The sequence below is a fragment of the Oryzias latipes genome, chromosome 14 (assembly GCF_002234675.1).
Source record: "Oryzias latipes chromosome 14, ASM223467v1".
Lineage (NCBI taxonomy): Eukaryota > Metazoa > Chordata > Actinopteri > Beloniformes > Adrianichthyidae > Oryzias > Oryzias latipes.
Genome location: NC_019872.2, coordinates 12,085,002 through 12,103,682, shown reverse-complemented (window position 1 = coordinate 12,103,682; position 18,681 = coordinate 12,085,002). Strand labels below are relative to the sequence as shown.

The window sequence follows — 18,681 nt, the reverse complement described above, 5'->3', positions numbered from 1 at the left end:
CTCATGTGTTCGTTATTTTCCCACTAAACACCACTAGAGGGCACTGGAGGTGTGTGTATCAGTGTTTGCAACTGACAGCATTGTAGATGAAGAAGTGTCGGCCTCGGTGGAGCTACAGGGATGATGAAGAAGCAGAAGAAGCTTAATTTTTCCTGAAGAAAACAAATATATACATACATACATATATAATATATATTATTATTTATTTATGTATTTATTTTTATTTAAACATATAATAAGTCAACCATAAATCCATAAATGATGATGAAAAATTACAGGGATTTAGTGATTTGAAGTGATTTCAAGAATTTAGTTGACTTGTTCTCTGTGCAATTGTTATTGGAATAATTGTTCATATGTATCGCTAATATTCTAGATTCCTCCTATATTTCACGAACCCAAAAGTGCCCCTTATAGTCGGAAAATGTCCTGACGTGTGCAAACGTAAACGTAACCATACACAGATTTCCACATTGGTTCCCTTTTCCTATCCTGCTGTTGTCTTCACTACGTCTGCCCACACGGTCAATCCAACAGCCGGCGTTCTCTTGCCACGTAAACCTCCACTGCGGGTGGGAGCTGGCCCCTCGCCACTTCCCAGTGGACGCACAGCCACGGCGGCCCTCGTGAGAACAGGCGTGACTACTTTCACTGTACTGCATCTCTGCTTGGTTAGTGGAGCAGAAAGCGGAGATATGTACCCCCGGCAGGACCCAGCAGAGCATAGACAAGGAGGGGAGGGCCTCTGGCGGCGCCTATTTATTTTCACCTCCACCCGTCAGGGCGCCCCAGGCTGGACGCTCAGGATGCTCCAGGCTCCACCACTGCTTCTCAGCTCATGTTTTTGATGCACAAGAGGCCGGACTGTGAGTCAAACTCTCTGAATGCTCTCTGGAACATCACAACATTGATTCGGAATTCATGAAAACATTTGAATTATGTTTGGAAAAAGTCAAGGACAATCCACTTGGTTTTTTGCCGCTGACCAGGGCGGATTCCTTTTTTTGACCACTTATATGAAAGGAACAAGTTTTTAATAAATTTCATCAGCTCAAAAATAGTAAAAAAAAAAAAAAGAGTTAGATACTATCTTAATTATTTTTAAATGTAACCAAAAATGACATATTTAAAAATATAAAAAGGAACAGGAAGGCAAACTGAAGGTAAAGTAGTTTCTCGAGTCAAAAGAAAATATTTGGACTAGTTACTACATACTAGCTACTACCACTGAGACATCTCTATTCAAGGCTATGAAGCATCATAGCTGGAAGATGTGGTGTTACCTCGAGATTTCCAGGGTGATGAATAGTTTAGTGGATAAGTTCAGGGGATTGGTTTACCATATGCAACAAAGATGTACCAAAACAAGCAGAGATGTGTTCTTCCTCAGGGTACAGAAACCAAACCAAAAAGATGTTATTTGTTTCTTACAGCCCTGATTTTTGGAATTTTTGCAGCTTCATTTGAGAACATCCAAACAGAAAAAAAAAAAATGTTTTTTTTTGTGATAGGTCCCGAAATGGAAGTGAGCGTGGTTGTTCCAAAAGGACTAGTACTGAATAATTTGTTCAAGCCTTAACCTCATGCAGCCGTACAGGAGTGTTGACCCGGACGGGTGCTGCGGGTCTTTGGGTTGTAGATGACCCCACCCTTACATTGACGTGTTCTCCCTACCATGATAAAGTTGGATAAAGGTGGAAAGATTTCATGTTATCCATGGACACCAGTGAGGTTCACAAATCATTGAAGAAAAAAGGTTCAGAGCACTGTCTAGTGGGTCTAGATGACCCACCTCCCAATGCTAAAGTGCCTAGGATAGCACAAGGATTAAGGGGAGTGCAGGTGTGTCTTGCAGTGTCCTTGAGGCTCGCACAGCCACTCAAAGGACATCGTTGAAAATGGAATTTACCAAGGTCATCCATGCGGTAAATGTATCCATAAGGCTCGAGGAAGTAGCACCCACAGGTGACGTACGGGTGATGCTGTCATACGGGTCCTATTTACGCCACACTCTAGTCATTATTAAGGTGCGAGTACTGGCCCCTTACTGACCACATGGAAATGAAGCACCCGCGAGGTGATACACACAAGTGCAAGCGTGACACCTGACTAGGGATTCAACAGATTACCGACGATCAGTACAGTTTGGCGCCAACGTGTACCACAGCTAATGTGTAATGATGTTTTTTTTTACATGTTACTAACAGTGTTGGTAGTTAGTGTGGTCACAGTAATGTTTGCTTTAGCGGTATCAATCTTTTTTTAACATGTTGCAAACAAGGTTGGGAGTTGCAGGTATTGTGAATACGCTAACGTGGCTAAATTTAGCATCCAAAAGAAGTTGTAGAATTACTGTGAACCCAGTTAAGGACTGTCGGACTTATCTCTGACTCCTAAGTTTCAATTAATGTGCCTCATAGTTCGGTACGCCTAACGACATAGGTTTCAAAGTAGACCATTCATTGACGGTGTGCCTTACTATCCAGCGTGGAAAATCCGGTACTAACTGTGTCTGAGTGGTGAAGGAGCAGTCTGAGTGCAGCCACGGCCATCGTGTCTTCATCCCTTCTTTCAAAACAAGTTTCAAAAAGAGCCATCCAGCTCACGGCGCAGACCAGTACCGTCTGGCCTTGATAAGCTCATTACTCTCCAGGAGCTAACTTCCTTTGAACAAAGACGTCCCAACAGAGAGTTCAGAACGGAGCTGGTGTTTAATCACGCAGAGAGGACATTAGTTCCTCCACTTATTAACTTCCATGAGTTATTCATGTCTGCCAGCATCAACTTCAATTTACTAATGCTTGCTATTAAAGGGTTGCACTGAAGACAGTTACTCTCCTAAAGTGGATAACGCTCCTCATACCGAGGCTTCAAGGAAAATAGCCAGAGCAAGGAAAAAAACTATGAGTTGAATAAAAACATAAATGTTTCGTCTTAAAAAATAAATCCAACACATGAGGAAACAGAAATATAAAAATAACAGGTGGATTCAAAAAAGGTAAAAATCTGACTTAAACCGAAGAGAAAAAGGAACCAAAAAAAAAGCATTTTGCTGGCGACTTCTACCTTTTTATCACTCCTGACTGCATTATCTTTTAACAAAGGCATACATTCTCTTCAGTGGGATTTAATGCGAGCGCTGGGCTGAGAAAACGCTACCTTTAATATTCATGACGGGCTTCTTGTCACCTGGCCTCTGTGAGTTCAACTTCTTTAAAAAATTCAGAAGGGTTAAGGAATTTTCTGAACCGTTTTTCAGGTCTTAGAGAAGCAAAAGTGCTGGTTTGAACCCACCCTCTGTCTAATAACATGACTGTTTTTTGGGTTTAACAGCTTACCTTACACACAGGTCAAAGGGCGTCACAAAACACGGAACACATATTTAATTATATATAAAGTGGTGTGGTTTTTTTTTTTTAATCTTCAGATTACTTTACCTTTTTTCTGGTCTGTTTTTAAATTGCATTTTTATTCCTTTTGTGGCGCGCTGTCCCTTATAATAATCTCACAATCATATGCCACAGCCAAAGTTTGACCTTTGACTTTTTGAATTTTCCCCCCAAACTCCCTATTCCCTAATCTTAATACATTTTATTGTTGTTTTTTTAAAATATCCCATCAACCTTGCAGGTTTTTGACTGTTTTTTTTTTAGTAAAAGCATGTTTTGACTTCATGTTCCTATTTTTTTATTTTATGTATGAAGTTACACAAATATATACAATACATTGAAAAGTTATATAACATTTCTGGCTATATTAAGGCCATTTCACTTTATTAAGCCAGTACAGCAACCATTTATTGTATCATAAGAAAACATCTCTGCTTCCATCCAGGTCCTTGTTTTTCCTTATGTAAGCCGTCACACACAGCCTCCTTTAGCATGTGGTTTAAAGGCCTCCTCCACACTGCCGCTCGACACCCTCGACTTTAAATTAACTTAACACTAAAATTCCTTCCCTTAAGGCAACCTTTGGATTGTGGCTCTTTGGCTCTCAGTAGTTCAGATGCATCTCTGTGCAGCGACGTTTTCGGTCACACTGATCAGTAAATCACAAGCTGGACCGAGGCCTGGACTCCTGTAGCAGCAGGGTCCTTATGTGTGTGTGTTTGTGTGTGTTTAAGGGAGAGTCTTTGAATCTGCTCATGAACTTATCGCTGTCGGTCCAAGAGTTGGAAGAGTTTAGGAAGTCTTTGTAAACAGCACCAGACAATAAAAACTGCTTTAAGTCATAATAAATGACATTTAATTATTTTTATGCCGTTTTTTACCAAAATCCCAAATCCTATGCTGTTTTGTAGGACATAGTTTCTGCAGAGCGGCAGGCTTTTTTTTTTTTCTCTTTAGAAATTTGCTTCTGAGTTGATGGTGGGACTATTCCTCTCCAAGTCCATGAGAGCTCTCTGTTTACAGGTTCTTCCGCTAGCTTCCAGTCCTGCATTTTCCCAACCTAAAATTACAGATGCAACAAAAAAGGAATATTGGAGCTCACCAGTCGTACAGTTTTGAGCCAGGAGCCAGCCAGAACGAGGAAAATAAAGATGTACAAGGTTTTTGATCCACAAATACCGTCTTTTTCTTGCCTACTGTTGATTCACAACAATTTTAAATAAAGAAATACCCAGAAAGGCAAATTTGAGCTTAAATGTAGTCATATCTGTCTTCAGATGTTAAAAACACCAAAAACACTATTTTCCTCGGAGAGGGATTTTATAGTTTTGTATTCATAACTTTATTGAAACTCTGTGACACCTGTAGCGACAGGGAGTTTCAATAAAGTTTTGCCGTCGATGGGCTCCGGCTTGATCGGTAATCCTATTAATGGGATTTGGAGTAGAGGAAGCCACATCACAAGATATCTGGGAACCAAATGAAATTCCTCTCATCGGAGAACTTTGTTTGCTGCTAAAGAAACATTAGCGCTGCTTTGATTTAGATCATCAAAACTGATTACTCGACTTTCTGCTTGATGATTTTCCTCTAGTTTTTGGACAAACGAAAGTTTAGATCCGTGTCTCATTGTCCTCCATGTGTAAATTCAGGGATCAAACTAGACGTCATGATTATATTGTCCAATCCAGACGGACCTGCTTCCCACTCACCCACAGCTGGGTCTCCTCTGATGCCTTCAAGCCCTTTTCTTTTCTTTTTTTCATGCTGAAACAGCCGCAGATTGTTCATAGATGAAGCCAGTCAACCAAAGTAAATACCACTATAACTCATGAAACTTCACTGGTTACTCGCTTAACTGGAGTCTGCAGTTGGTTATAACTGCTTTATCTTCTTTCTCCATACCTGCAGTTTTTCTGCTATATTCCAGCTCTGAGACACACTTCACCATATTTTTGAAAATTTGGGCGAAACAACACTTTTTATTTCAGTTTTGAGGTCCTAAAACCTCCTATCGTGTGATATTTTGGAAATATTTAGTACTTATTGTTTTATTTAGCTGGACTCATTGTCAAAGGTAAAGGATCACAAATTTCCAAACAGGTTTTTTTTTTTGACAAATCCTAAGATGATCAAGGCCAAAACACATGAAGACAAGGGATGGACCGACATCTTTCAAGTCCCACTCCAACTGTCTTTTGATTGATTTTGAAAGCAGTCCCATTGGTCTTTAATAATGATGAAGCTGTTTTTCGGCAAAATCCAAAAATCTATGTTGTTTTAGGACATAGTTTCTGTACAGTGCAGATGTTCATTAATAATTTGCTTCGGAGTTGTGAGCAGAACCCACAACCGCTGTAGGAACCATAACCATTCAGCCTGCACCAACCGTTCGGGTTCCTTCGACTAGTGCTGACGTCACATTATGTGATTGGCTGTCCGTTGGTCCGATGACAGATCAGATAGTGATTTGTCATGATACTAGCGTAAAAGAAGATATTATGCGGTCCGTTGTAAACAAACAGAGCTCCGACACAGAGCGAGATTATCCTCTAAACATGTTTTTATTATTTTTATTATTATTATTAAGTGCATTGCAGCCAAACGGACTGCAGTCAGAACCCTTCTCTGGACCGCACACTCTAACAAAGCACCTTCCCTGCCTGCAAACACGAAGCTACTAGACTCCAGCTGCTCTGCTCAGAGACACGGTTCTCTAGTGTGGAGCAGCAGGTTGATTCTAACAGCCACAGATCTTTTTACAAAGTGGGTAAAAAATCTCTCAATAAACACTACAGAGAATAATGTCAGACACAACTTATGAAGGAAAAGAACTTTAGGTTACAAAAGGAAATGTGAAATGAAAATAGGTAGAGCCCGAGCAGATCTCCATGCTAGTTTGTCCAAGTGGGGCTACCGTAGTGTGACGTTATCCTCAGTCGTAAGGACCCCGAACGGTTATTGCAGGCCAAATGCTTATGGTACCTTCACTGGCTAGCTCCACAACTCCCTGACACCCACAACTACTTTGTTTAAACTCTCACCCGTTAGCTTACAGCCCCTCCCACCCCCAACCTAACATCGCTTTGCCCCGCCCTCGTAAATCCTGGCCAATGACTGAAGTGATCTTTAGTCATGTGCTTTTGGTTCAAAAACAGAAATGTCCGTCTGAAGCCAGTCTGACCTCAAACCAAACGCAAGGTTCCGGACTCGATTCGGCCCAAATTAAGCGGACTCAGTCTGGACCAACGCCGCACTTTTCCAGTCCGAACACACCCTTAAAACCATGACAATTTTAAAAAGAAATCTAAGACAAACGCAAAATCCTTCATGTTAAAAATAAGTAAAAGAAAAACAACACTAATTTGCATCAATCACCTACAGAAATGCTGTTTCGGAGAGACAAAAATTAAACTTCTCTTTCTGGAGATTCCCACTTCTCTTCACTGAGCTGCTTTTAGAGTTCACACGAGGCCTGAGAGACACGCCGGCCCACCGAGAGGCGCCTAAAAAAGACAATTACGAGCGAGCACACGCCGCCCTGAGTGGGTACGTTTGTGTTTGTCTTTGCGCGTTACAGCTTGCTGGGTCAAAGTGGATTAATTAGATTCCAAAAACAAATTACCTCAGCTAATCATTCAGTATTAGCCCACATGTGGACACTATCCTGAATATTCAATCCTCTTCTTCTTTTTTTTAAATTTTAAATTCCCTCTCAGAATAAAGAAATGGCGGTCAGCGGGGAATCATTTGCACGGCTAGATGATTCATCATGTGCATTCATTAGGTCACAAATATCTATCAAAGCTGCTGAAAAAATCTATAAGTTCTCCAAAAAGAGCAAAGGAGACAGAAAGATAGCAGCTCTCCTCCCATATCATTTCATTTTAGAGCATGATGTCATCATTGTAACCCAAATAAAAAGAGCAATTTGGAGTCTTTTTTAGATGAAAAAGTTGCATTCTGCACGTAAGGACAGCTAGAAGCGTCCTTTGCCTCCGGGATTTAATGAAAAGAATTGCTGCTCCGCGTAATTCATATCCTCAGGATGTAATGATTTCTGCTTCTGCTCAACGCTTTGTTCCAAATTGTTGCCATAACTCTTCACCCAAAGCCAGTTAATGTGGCGGCTCATCAATAAAAAAGGCCGAACAATAAGTGGAGGGACCTTTGCGTTCCGTTCGCTCCTCCTCTGCGCCTCGGCTTTCACAGAGCGGGGGGAAAAAAAAGAAGGAACAAATGCGGTCAGTGCTGTTCAATATTTAACAATTTCGCCGTTAAACGCAGCGACTAACCGAGGAAATATGTCCTTTGCTCATCACACCGGCTAACCCCTGTCTTCGCTTTTAAAACAAAAATCGATGGCAATGAAATCAAGGAATTACCAAATCCCTCCCAGGGAGGAAAACTGTTCCTTTCCCTGATTGAGTTTTGAAAAAAGGTCAGAGCTCGTCCTCAGTGAGGTTGAAGGTAAATGTCGAGTTAAGATCGCTTTCTGAGACCAAACACTCCTTTCAGTGAAAAGGAGGATTTGCCTTCTGGATTTAAAAAAAGAGTTTCAAACAAAACGCTCTTTATTATTTTGTCTGCTTGTCATTTGTAATTCTGACAGAAAAAAAGTCTTTTGTTATAAAGACAATTAAAAGTTTTGATGGAAAAGTCTTATAAACATTGAAATAAACCAGCTTTAACTAAGATTGTCTTTTTAAATTTGCTCTAAATATTTTCTGTAAAAACCATCCATCCATCCATCCATCCATCCATTTTCTTAACACACTTAAGCCCATTGGGGGTCACAGGGTTGCTGGAGCCTATCCCAGCTACTGTTTGGCAAAGGCGGGGCACACAATCACCCCCCCCCCCCCCCCACACACACACACACACACTCACACTTACTGGGACACTACAGAATTAGCTGATTAACCCAGGGGGTGGGCTGTAGTTTGCCCTGTGGCTGTTCCTGTAGTTTTTTTGTCTTAAATATTAAAAAAAAACAAAAACACAATACCCATAAAGTATATGATGGTGGATCAGCTACCATGGTAACCTCTTAGTCCAGCATTAAATGTGAATGAGAACTGAGAAAAATGGGCAACATCTATCCAGCTTTGTGGAAACTTTGATTCTCTTTGCTTCTGCACCTTTTATCTCCTCTTGAGGAACAACTACTGGGCCTCAGAAAAAGCAAACTTTCACTCCACCAAAAGATGAATAGGTCCCATTTCTTTTTTTCCTGGTTCCCCTCTATAGGCGCGGACAGCGGGCATGAATAATTGTGGGCTCCACCGCAGCGGGCCCTTCTCCCGCAGTGGTAACAGGCGTCAAGGGCTGCACTTGGCCACACAAAAGCAGATTATGAGAGGTGAACGGCTGATACTTCAACCGCCAAAGAAACTCTTGTGCACGCTTCAACCTTTTTTCAGCCCAACAAGGTCAACAATTATTTCCAAGCCAAGAAAAAAAAAAGACATTTGGCAAATTCCAGAGAACTCAGTGGTGGAGGATGAAAGAATGCATAAGTGTGGAAAGAAGACCAGTGATACTTAGTGAAAGAGTTATTATAGCCATTAAGGCAGGCTGGGCTATTGGAACAGTGTGACTGTTGCTACCTGCCAGTACCTCATTAATAAAGTGAATCACCATCTGCAGTTGTGCATCAGTCCAGGTCATATCAACTGAAAAAGAAAAATACTTGGCGTATCTGCACAATAACTGGAGTTCGTAGGTCAAAAACAGGAAGAATTGGGGTCATGCTGGGCATGTGACGTGACTGCTTCCATATTCCAAAATGCCACCACGGGGCTACCTAAATGCAAGTTTCTCAGCCAAATCGGCAGGTGGCCGTGAGTTGGCATTTGTAATCGGGAGGCGGCAGTCGCGTTTTTAAACGCTGCGGGACGCTCGCTTGGGTTTTAAGCAAAAAGTAACATTTTACAGCAACCAGATGACTTTTTGACAAAGGGGAGTGGCTGCCCGGGCACATTTGGAGGTTTCATGGTGCCAGTCCAGAGACAGAGAGGCAGCAGTCCAATAATTGACTGATAGAAGGCTGGGTTTCATGGGAGGCATGTTGCCTAAAAATTATAATGTGTGCCACTTTTTATATACCACTATCGACCAGGGGCAAACAATATAGACGGCCGCCATCCGGAGACATTTACACATCGTCCATTCAGAGCTGCTGCTGGCTGGCTGGCGTTCCGGCTGCCACCGCTCTGTGGACGCCTGAATTCGTACCAACATAATCCCCACCTGACTGAGATTTTCTAAAAAAACAGGCGGCGACAGATTCTAGCATACCTCCCCATTGGGCGGTGACAGTTGTATTTGTGACCGTAGCAAAAATGCACATTGTTGAACGCAAGCTTGAGACGAGACAGGAGGGGCTTCCTCTGTTTTTTCTTTTACTACTGTTAACTAGCGCACGTCCACCACCTACGGGCTGAAGAGGCTTGGTGCAAAATGTAGATGGGGTACAGATTTCGTGAATCTTGCTCCAGAGTTTTTCCTTCACAGCTCTAATCCCATAATTCACATGTGTCAAACTCAAGGCCCGGGGTCAAATGTGGCCCGCCATGTCATTTTATATGGCCCACGAGAGCATAAAAGTTTTTAATTTCTTGAATTTTTCTTTTTCTTTTGTTAATTACATATTATTTATGTGTAGCTCCTGTTGTAATTATTCAATGTTTGCAGGTCTTATGTGTAGGCAGGCAAATTGTTGTCATCAAAGCATCAGTTGGATGGAAGGCTGCGTGTAGCCTTTTTTTGTAAAATAAAACACGTGTAATATATATTCTTTCTAGTTCAGTTTTATGTTATTTTTTTTATTCACTTAGACAGTTTGATCGCGGGTTTTAAAATTTAAAATTTAAAAGGATTTATGCTAGAGTAACAAGCAAACACATGTTTTCTATGCAACTGTCAATTTAAAAAGTTATGATAAATAAATAAATGAGTTATTTAACATTAGGGAGTAGTAACATTTATTTTTCATTACATTTAATTAAATGTATAAGTTGTATCTGGCCCTTTGAAGACAACCACTATGCTGATGTGGCCCTCAGTGAAAATGAGTTTGACACCCCTGCCATATTTGAGTTGAGATGAGACTTGGCTTTGCAGAATTCCGTCCGGACACCAACAACAAACGGTGAGTGCTTCCAAAAGATAAACTGGACGACATCCAAACTTCAGTAGCACATCTGAGTTAGTGATTGGTAAAAGCTCGACTTGGTGTAACTTGCAATGTGTGTTCAATGGCTGCATGCTTCCTTTGTAGACCCGATTAACGGTCGTAAAAACTTGCCTAGCTACCCATGGACGCAGTAGCCTGAAACACACATTTTTACGCGTTCCAATAGACTTTTTATTGAAAGTCTAGGAAACGCTAGTTTCCCAAGGCGCTGTATAACTGATGTTATGGCATGCAGCAACAAATATTTTCATTGAATGGATCATAATTTTATCGTCCATTAATATTAGCACCGTGTCAGTAAAAGGAAAAATGCCATGATTTTGATTGTGTCTTTTATTTGGTGAAATATATTGCGATGAAAGGAGCTAAAGGCCTTTGGCACAAAATGATTATTTGAAAAAAAATCAGATTTTTTCTCATCAGTAGCATCCACATTGAGACGCATCTGAGCGCTTAAATCTGACGGAAAGTAGGATTTGTTGGTGCTGAAGCGCTGCTTCCTGGAGGAACGGCTCTCCTTCATCCGGCTAATGTTGTCATGTCTGATGGATGATGTTGTGGGTCTACAATAAAATAACTCTTCTCTAAGTTATCTAAGTAGTTTTCTTCACGACTCCAGATAAATTAAATATTAGTTTATTGTAAAAAATAAAAAAAAAGCTGCTATAAAGGCGAGACTGGATTTCATAAATGACAAAATCCCCAAAATCCAAAACAAAAGCTCTTGATTTAAACCATTTGTTGTCATGCAGCTGTGCCAAAATCACATTTGGAAACTGATTTAGGGAATCTCTCCGTGCCCCCGTTCTCTTTTTCAAACTACCCTCTGCTGGGACAGCCGAGTTCCTTTTTCGCACAGAAGCCGCAGCCTTAATTTCCTGTCTGCAGGCTGAAGACTTTAATATTAAAACAAAAACATCCTTTGGGTTTTGGGGCTTCACACTTGTTTGCTTTCATGTGCATCTTGGTGTGGAAATGCTTTAAGCAGACACAGGAACAGGTATTGGTGAGACTGCAAAGCAGGAATTTGACCTTTGGGGTGTGCCAAAAGGTTCAATTCTATCCGTGTCCTTGGAAAAACAGTTGGGGAGAAGCCGGAAAATGCAACATCCAGTGGTTTTTGGATGCCTGTAATCTAAAGGCTGATTTCCACAGCGATGTCACGACACAAAAAATAGAACGTTTATGAATCAATTGGAATGTTTGCATCACCTCTGAAGACCGGCCATCAGCAACACAACGCAACGCAGTGCACCACAATGCATTGCAAGCTTTTCACGCTAGTTCCATTTCCCGTCCTGGAGGTGGCTGCTTGGGGGAGCGAGTTGGTCCTCTATCGATATGGGGCCCTTGAGGTTTGATGGGTTGGGGTCTCCACTTAGGCAATCGGTGGTTGCCACGGCTGGTCAGCTTCCTCGGTCCCATCGAGGCCTGACCAGAGTTCTCCCAGGGGCGGTGCTTGGGCTTGCTCCCAGGGGCAGCGCTTTCTTCGGTCCTCTCTCCTTGTGTGGGGTGGGGTGTGTAGGGTCTGGGGGGTCGGCGCTTCAGGCGATGGGGCCCCTGGGCTGGGGAGGCCTGGGCCCAATGCTGGGTGGTGGTGGGCCGCCTGTCTGGGGCTTGGGGTGCCCCCCTGAGCGTGGTGGGGAGGCTGCTCTACGGGTCGGGCTGGGGCTTGCACTCTCTGCCCCCTTCGCCCCTCTGCTCTCTGGCGTTTGGGGTCGCTGTGGCTGTCCCGCCGGCCCTGCCCGGGGTGGCGGATGAAGATGCCCGGCAGGCGGTCTATATCTATCTGCTGTACTGTGCGGGTGTTGGGGGGCCCTGGCTGCCCCTGCTGCTGCGGTGGGGCCTTGGTTGGGGGACGGCTGGGTTCTCTCCCTCTTTTTACATTCCACCATCCACCCCAGAAGCACAGGTGCTATCTCACCTTTGCACAAAGAGTTTGCGTGACTGAATGAAATGTTTCACATGTGTTAGTCTGAATGCATAAGTACGCGTGTGTGAATCTTAGTGGTAGTAGACTTGTTTGTGAGTGAACACTTTTGGAGCCAACAGGTGTGTTTGAAACGTTTGAGTGTGTGTGTGTGGAAAGCCCCCCCCCCCCTCCTTTTAGATTTTTTATGCATCTTAACCTGTGAGTTGTGATTATAAAGCTCCAGCAACTTGTTGCTGTCTGCCGTTTCATGATCTTACCCTCGCTTCTATAATCACCCCTCTAACCCCCCCTATCTGTTCCTCCTTTTCTTTTACCGTCCGGTCCAACAAAATAATATTTACAAATACATTATTTACAAATAACCCCTGTTGTAAAAGTAAAATATGTCCAATACAGAAGGCTTTCAGCTCTCATCTGTTTGCTTCGCTGTTGGACAGAAAAAGATAGGAAAAAAATAAATAAAATTAAGAAAACAGTTGGCACTTCTGTGAATTAAAAAAGGACATTAACCATCCATCACTACCAAATCCCTGAAACCGAGTCCCTGATTGGTTAAAGTTGAACTGCTTTAACTTTCATATAATGACCATGTATTTTGAATGTAGAGCAAACTTGTGTAGCGACCCATGAACCCAAGAGTTTTTGAATGCAGAAGCCCGAAACACGCATATACACGCGTTTACATAGACTTTTCATTGGAAGTGGCCACATTTCCAAGCCAAGTTTGAACATAGCATCAGACTTTCTGGTCTCCTCCCTGTTGGACTAGCCAAACAAATTCACAGTAAAGTTTCCGGTGGAGAAGTTGAGCGGACGCCCACAGCAACATGGAATAGGCGAAACTAACAACCACTGCAGCCAGCTCCCACTCCTGGTAATGACTTTGGATCTCCATTTACCCTGACATGCAAGTTTTTGGATTGTTGATGAAACCTGGCAGATCAAGAAAAAAAACCATATTCTCCCGGGGAGAGCGTGTGAGGTCCAATGAAGGAAAGCTTCAGCTCAAAGATGAACCAGCAAAGTAAAACCACTCAGTTTAGTATTTTTTAGATCTTCATTTTTGAAGTCTTCTTTTTTTAACTGTGATGTACAGCTTTTATTTTCACCTAGGTCACTTCAACTTCCCGTTTTATTGAAAAACCAAAGAAAAAGAAATGAAAACTTCTTTAAAAAGTTGTCAAAGTAGCATGAAAACTATGAATAATGTTCTGTAAAATAAATGCTAATGCTTTTGATGATAAACATGCACAGATAGATACTAAGTACAAAGAAAAATTGAACTCAGTACTTGAGGAGGGATTTATAGGGGCTAAGAAATAAGGAGACACAAAAGAAAAAGATAGTGAAGGCGGAGTAGCATGCTGAGGGGGCTCGCGGCTCTACATTGATGGTTACTGTACCTCTGCTGTCTGTGGGGTCTGAGGCGTGGGTGCTTAACTGTGCAGTAGAATCTGGAGGGATAGGATGTAGGAGGGGAGTGGTGGATGGAGGCAAGGTGGTGGGGACGTCTGGTGGAGGGCACAGACAAACATAAATATAACAAATGAAGAAAATAATTGACACAGAAGGGTGAAAACTGAACCAAAAATAACAAATCGATTTAAATTCAATTAAAGTAAAGTAAGCAGCAGAAAGAAATTCTGCCTTTTTTGCCAGCATTGAAAATTCAAAAACTTTATTGACAGTTCAGTTTCTTTGACAACATTGAAGCTCCGTCTCCAGCTCGTTTCATCACAAGTAAATGATACATATATTTTAATTGATGAAATTTCTTCTTAAATCTAAATACACAAAGATTAGAATAATATAATCTTTGTTTTAAAAAAAATTGGCCTACACATTTTTTTTGGTTTTAACTATCTTTAAAGGTAGCCAAATGGTGGCAGACATAAACAATTAGAAAAAATTAGGGAGGTCATTCATTGCACTTAGAAAAATAAAATAAAATAAATTGTTGCCACTAGAAATAATGTTTGCTCTTACTTTGTTTCATACTAATTTAAAAATTACATAAAATAACGGAACTTTTTTTTTTTTTGGTAACTATCCAACGCTTGCTTACAAGTCTAGCTAACTAACATTAAACGTCACACTGATTACTAAGGTATATATATATATATATATATATATATATATATATATATATATATATATATATATATATATATATATATATATATATATATATATACACACACATGATCAATCAGACTGCCAAATCTACATTAACCTTCAATCACGAGTAGATCTTTGTTGACATTTAATAAAACTGGACTTATTTTTCAACAAAGATTTATATTTTCAAAGTTTAAACTGGAAAGAAAAGTAATGGAATGTTAATGTTTGTCTAATAATACGTGTAAAAAGTGTATAATCCTGCTTCACAGCTGTCATCTATCACATGCTTATTTTTAGAACATAACTCCTGCAATAAACGAGGGTTCATTGGACTTGAAATAACCTTTTACCCTAATTTAATATATTTAACAATTAAAGAAATGTAAATCAGTACAACATATTTTTAGTTCTGTGACACTGAGAAATAAGTGGGGACGTCTGAACACATTTTCTTTTTTTTTTTAAAGATAAGTTAAGGCTAAATTTTTGGACAAAAGAAGATGAGATTACCTTCATCTATTTCATATATATCTAAATTTACTGAACATTCAACTCAGCCAGATGTATGTAGACGTGGTTAAACTATTCTTCCTGTTCGCAAGTAAAATTGTTGAGTTTGAGAAAAATTCAGACTTAATCGCTGAAGTCTTTTACGGCAGGGAAGTGTTTTCATTGTTAAACGTTAGAGGGAAAGAATGAAAAACAAGGACTGAAACAATGTGTGACCAACTTAATGAGGTTACATTACAGCATTGGCTTTAATGTTTGTGTCATTCTGCATTTTATGGCGAGCTAAAGGCTTTTAATTGGCTTTGGTAGTATTTCTCAGCCAACCGTCCTCTGTGTCTTCATGACATTTCAGCGTGACTCATAAGGGAGCAAACTGCATGTCTGTAGGAAATGAGGGCGAGAGAAAACGTCTCCCCGTTCGAGCGGAACCATTAAAAAGGTATTTTTTAAGAATTATGGAGGCAGTTGTAAAAGGCTAAAAGGTGTGCTAATCACTAATGAAGGGGAGAAACAGACTCAGTGCCATTTCAGGCGAACACGGCGTGAATCTGAATAGGACTCTTTGACCCTCCTACACCCAAGAGCCTTTTTTTTTTCCAGGCAGAATTTGCCAATTTAATATCCCGCCATCATTTTGTGCAGTGGTTAATTCCGCTGTTAGCTTTAGCTGGCATTTAAAATATTTGTAAGGAATATAATGGAATGTGTGAAAGGTACACTAATTAAAACAGCTCTACAATTACTAGTTAGTTAGTTAAAAGGAAATGATTTAATCAGTGAAATGGAGGAAATGGTGTATAAAGAGGGTGAATAAGTGCAAAATCATGGGATCATTTGTTCTGACAGTAGCTAGGACATCCCACTCTGTTTCTTTTCTTCATTTCTTTGCTTACCTGCGCGTGAACTCTGCCTGTAAAAGCTACATGTCACGATGAAGGGTATAGACAGCATTTATATTTCAGGATGAAAGATGTAAATATTATATGAAGTGTATAATATTTATATTATATGAAGTATATAATATTTACTGTCAGCTTAGATCAGAAAGATTTTCACTCAAATGTTTACTTTTTTAGAGAAAATCTGTACAGTATTTGCACTGAACTGTAAACATTATGAGTCAGAAAACATGTGATTTAGTAGTCACCAAAAACAATGTTAAGTTTTCTTTCTACTTAGATCACAACTGCCACTTTAATTTGAAACTAAAGACTACAAGCTATAGATCAAGTCACCTGTTATATCAATTCTATGTATTTAGAGGCTATTACGCTATATTTCCATGACAATTGTCATTTACATTTCATTAACAACTTCTCGAATAATCTTTTGTCGTTTAAAGACCCTCTCCGATCATCTTTTGATCTATTCTCGGTGGTCTTTTAATTCTCATTATGCCCTTTTTAGCCAAAATCGCAAAAATATTCTTTTCTAGGACATAATTTCAGTAGAGCGGCAATAGTTCATTAGAAATATGCCTCTAAGTTGTGGGTAAGACTGTTAGCGCGGAGCTACCTTGCCCCCCCCCTTCCTCTCCATGTTATTAAGAGCTCTCTGTTTACTAGCTCTTTTGCTAGCTTACAGCCCCTCACACCTAACATTGCTATTGCAATAAAAATAGCAAGCAATATTGGATCTATCCTATCCTGACTATTTCATGTCACAAATATAGTCTACTTTAATGGTACTTTGTCATCTGCTGCTGATTCACAATAATTTCAACAAAGAAATTCTCCAAAATGGAATTTTAAAACTAATTTTACTTATATATGTCCTCCATTTTAAAAGAAAATGCTACAATAACATGTTAAAATAACCAACTACACAATTTTCATCGGAGTGGGTCTTTAATGACGTGACAAAAACAATTAGATTTGTGTTATTTACGTTTGTGTGTGTATGAAATACATTGGTAATAACTTAAATTACACACAATGGGGAACATTCAAAGATGTGCCGCCATACCATAAAGAATTGTTTAATCATTTCAAATGAAAAAATGTTCAGTTTGCTTGGCTATTTTCCCTTTAGTGTATCAGAACTGCTGCAGTTTATTTGATTTCTGGTGAAAATTGTATTTTTACTGCATTTTCCCAACAAGTATCTTTCTGCAGCCTTCATTACTGTTTGTTAGCGAGAACATGCAAGATTTATGTGTTTTCCAAGTTTGAGCACAGTACCTGAAGGCAGCTTAAACCTGCTTTTCATAAGGGTTTGTTTTTCAGCTAAAAGAACAGCTGAATCTCTCCTCAAGGTGAACACATAAATATGATTGTATTGATCGAATCAATTAGGTTTTATTTTGAAGTGCCCATCTGAGCCAAGAGTCTACAGTTGGTAAAGCAGGAGGCCATTAAAGGTTTAAGCCCTCCTCTTTTAGGAAAGCATTATTACTTGAGAGGAGGAACGGAAGGGAGAAGGAGCGATCTGTTTTCCCTGACAGTGAGTTCCTTTATACTTCACCTCCTTTGGCGTTACTAGGAAAATTACTTCTCCTGATATTCCTAACAGAGCAGCAGTACATTTTTGCCTCTCTCATATGTTTCCCTCTTTATGCTATGTATGTGGGTTCTGGGGCGCAGGTTTATTTAAGGATAAGCGTTGGTGGCAGCTGTGTCACCTAAGGGCAGTATCTTTCCTGGGAGAGATGATTGCTCTTATCAGTCTTTGGCTGATGCAATATGCAGATTTGGAGGCGTTGGTTTTTGCTGTAGTGTGATGACGATGATACATTTCTGGGATCTCATGCTACGTTCACATGAAAAGTCTATGTAAACACACGTATATGCACGTTTTGGGTTTTTGCATTCAAAACTCTTGTGTTAAAGCGTCTGTTTGAGGCTGTACGTACAAAATGCTCGACTAAAGTTCAACCAGTTGAACTTTGAGCAATCAGGGACTTGGCTTTGGTAGTGATGTTTGGCTAGTGTCCTTTTTCAAAACACGGAGGTACCAAGCATTTGAAAATTGATCATGAAAGAGAAATTAATATTTGCGTTTTCTAGGACATCCTTTCTGTAGAGCGGCAATAGTTCATTATATGCCGCCCTACAGAATTCTAAGTCTTTCATATCTCGTAATAGAGCTGTAAAACCGATGAGGCGAAATTTTTTCAACTGTGACTACAAACGCTGGTATCAAGTAGTGAGTAGTGTGAACACCAACGTTCAGTCTGTTCTCGAATGCGCCACACGTGCCCAGTGTGTACGTAGCACAAGTTTTTTTTTTAAATCAGCCTTTTGATCCCTTTGAACGCGCTGCAAAGGTAAAAAAAATGATATGAATCCTCCAAACAGCCACTCCTCTGAACTCACCGTAGACATAGAGCACGTACTCAGCGCTGCTCCTGCCCAGGTGGTTGCTGGCTTCACAGCGGTAGGTGCCATTGTCCGTCTTGTTGAGCGAAGTGAAGGTGAGCTCTCTTCCGTCAACGATCATCCTGTCCAGGTCTGGAAGTTCAACTCCGTCTTTCGTCCACATCACTGGATCTGGCCTGGAGTTGAACAGTTCATGAGCGATAACCAAACCAT

The 18,681-nt window shown here is 40.6% G+C and overlaps 1 protein-coding gene across 3 annotated transcripts in view; it reads right to left on the bottom strand.

Annotated features, from left to right (window-relative positions):
• LOC101155048 (cell adhesion molecule 2) overlaps positions 1–18,681 on the bottom strand; it is a 303,842-nt gene that overhangs the window by 6,450 nt on the left and 278,711 nt on the right. For 2 of the 3 annotated variants that reach the window (XM_023962767.1, XM_023962768.1), the window contains 2 exons: positions 18,466–18,644; positions 13,924–14,031 (listed from right to left, as the gene is read on the bottom strand). In XM_023962767.1, coding sequence (XP_023818535.1) covers positions 13,924–14,031; positions 18,466–18,644 — 287 coding nt within the window. The remainder of the gene's footprint in view (positions 1–13,923; positions 14,032–18,465; positions 18,645–18,681) is intronic. The other variant, XM_023962769.1, reaches the window with a different exon arrangement.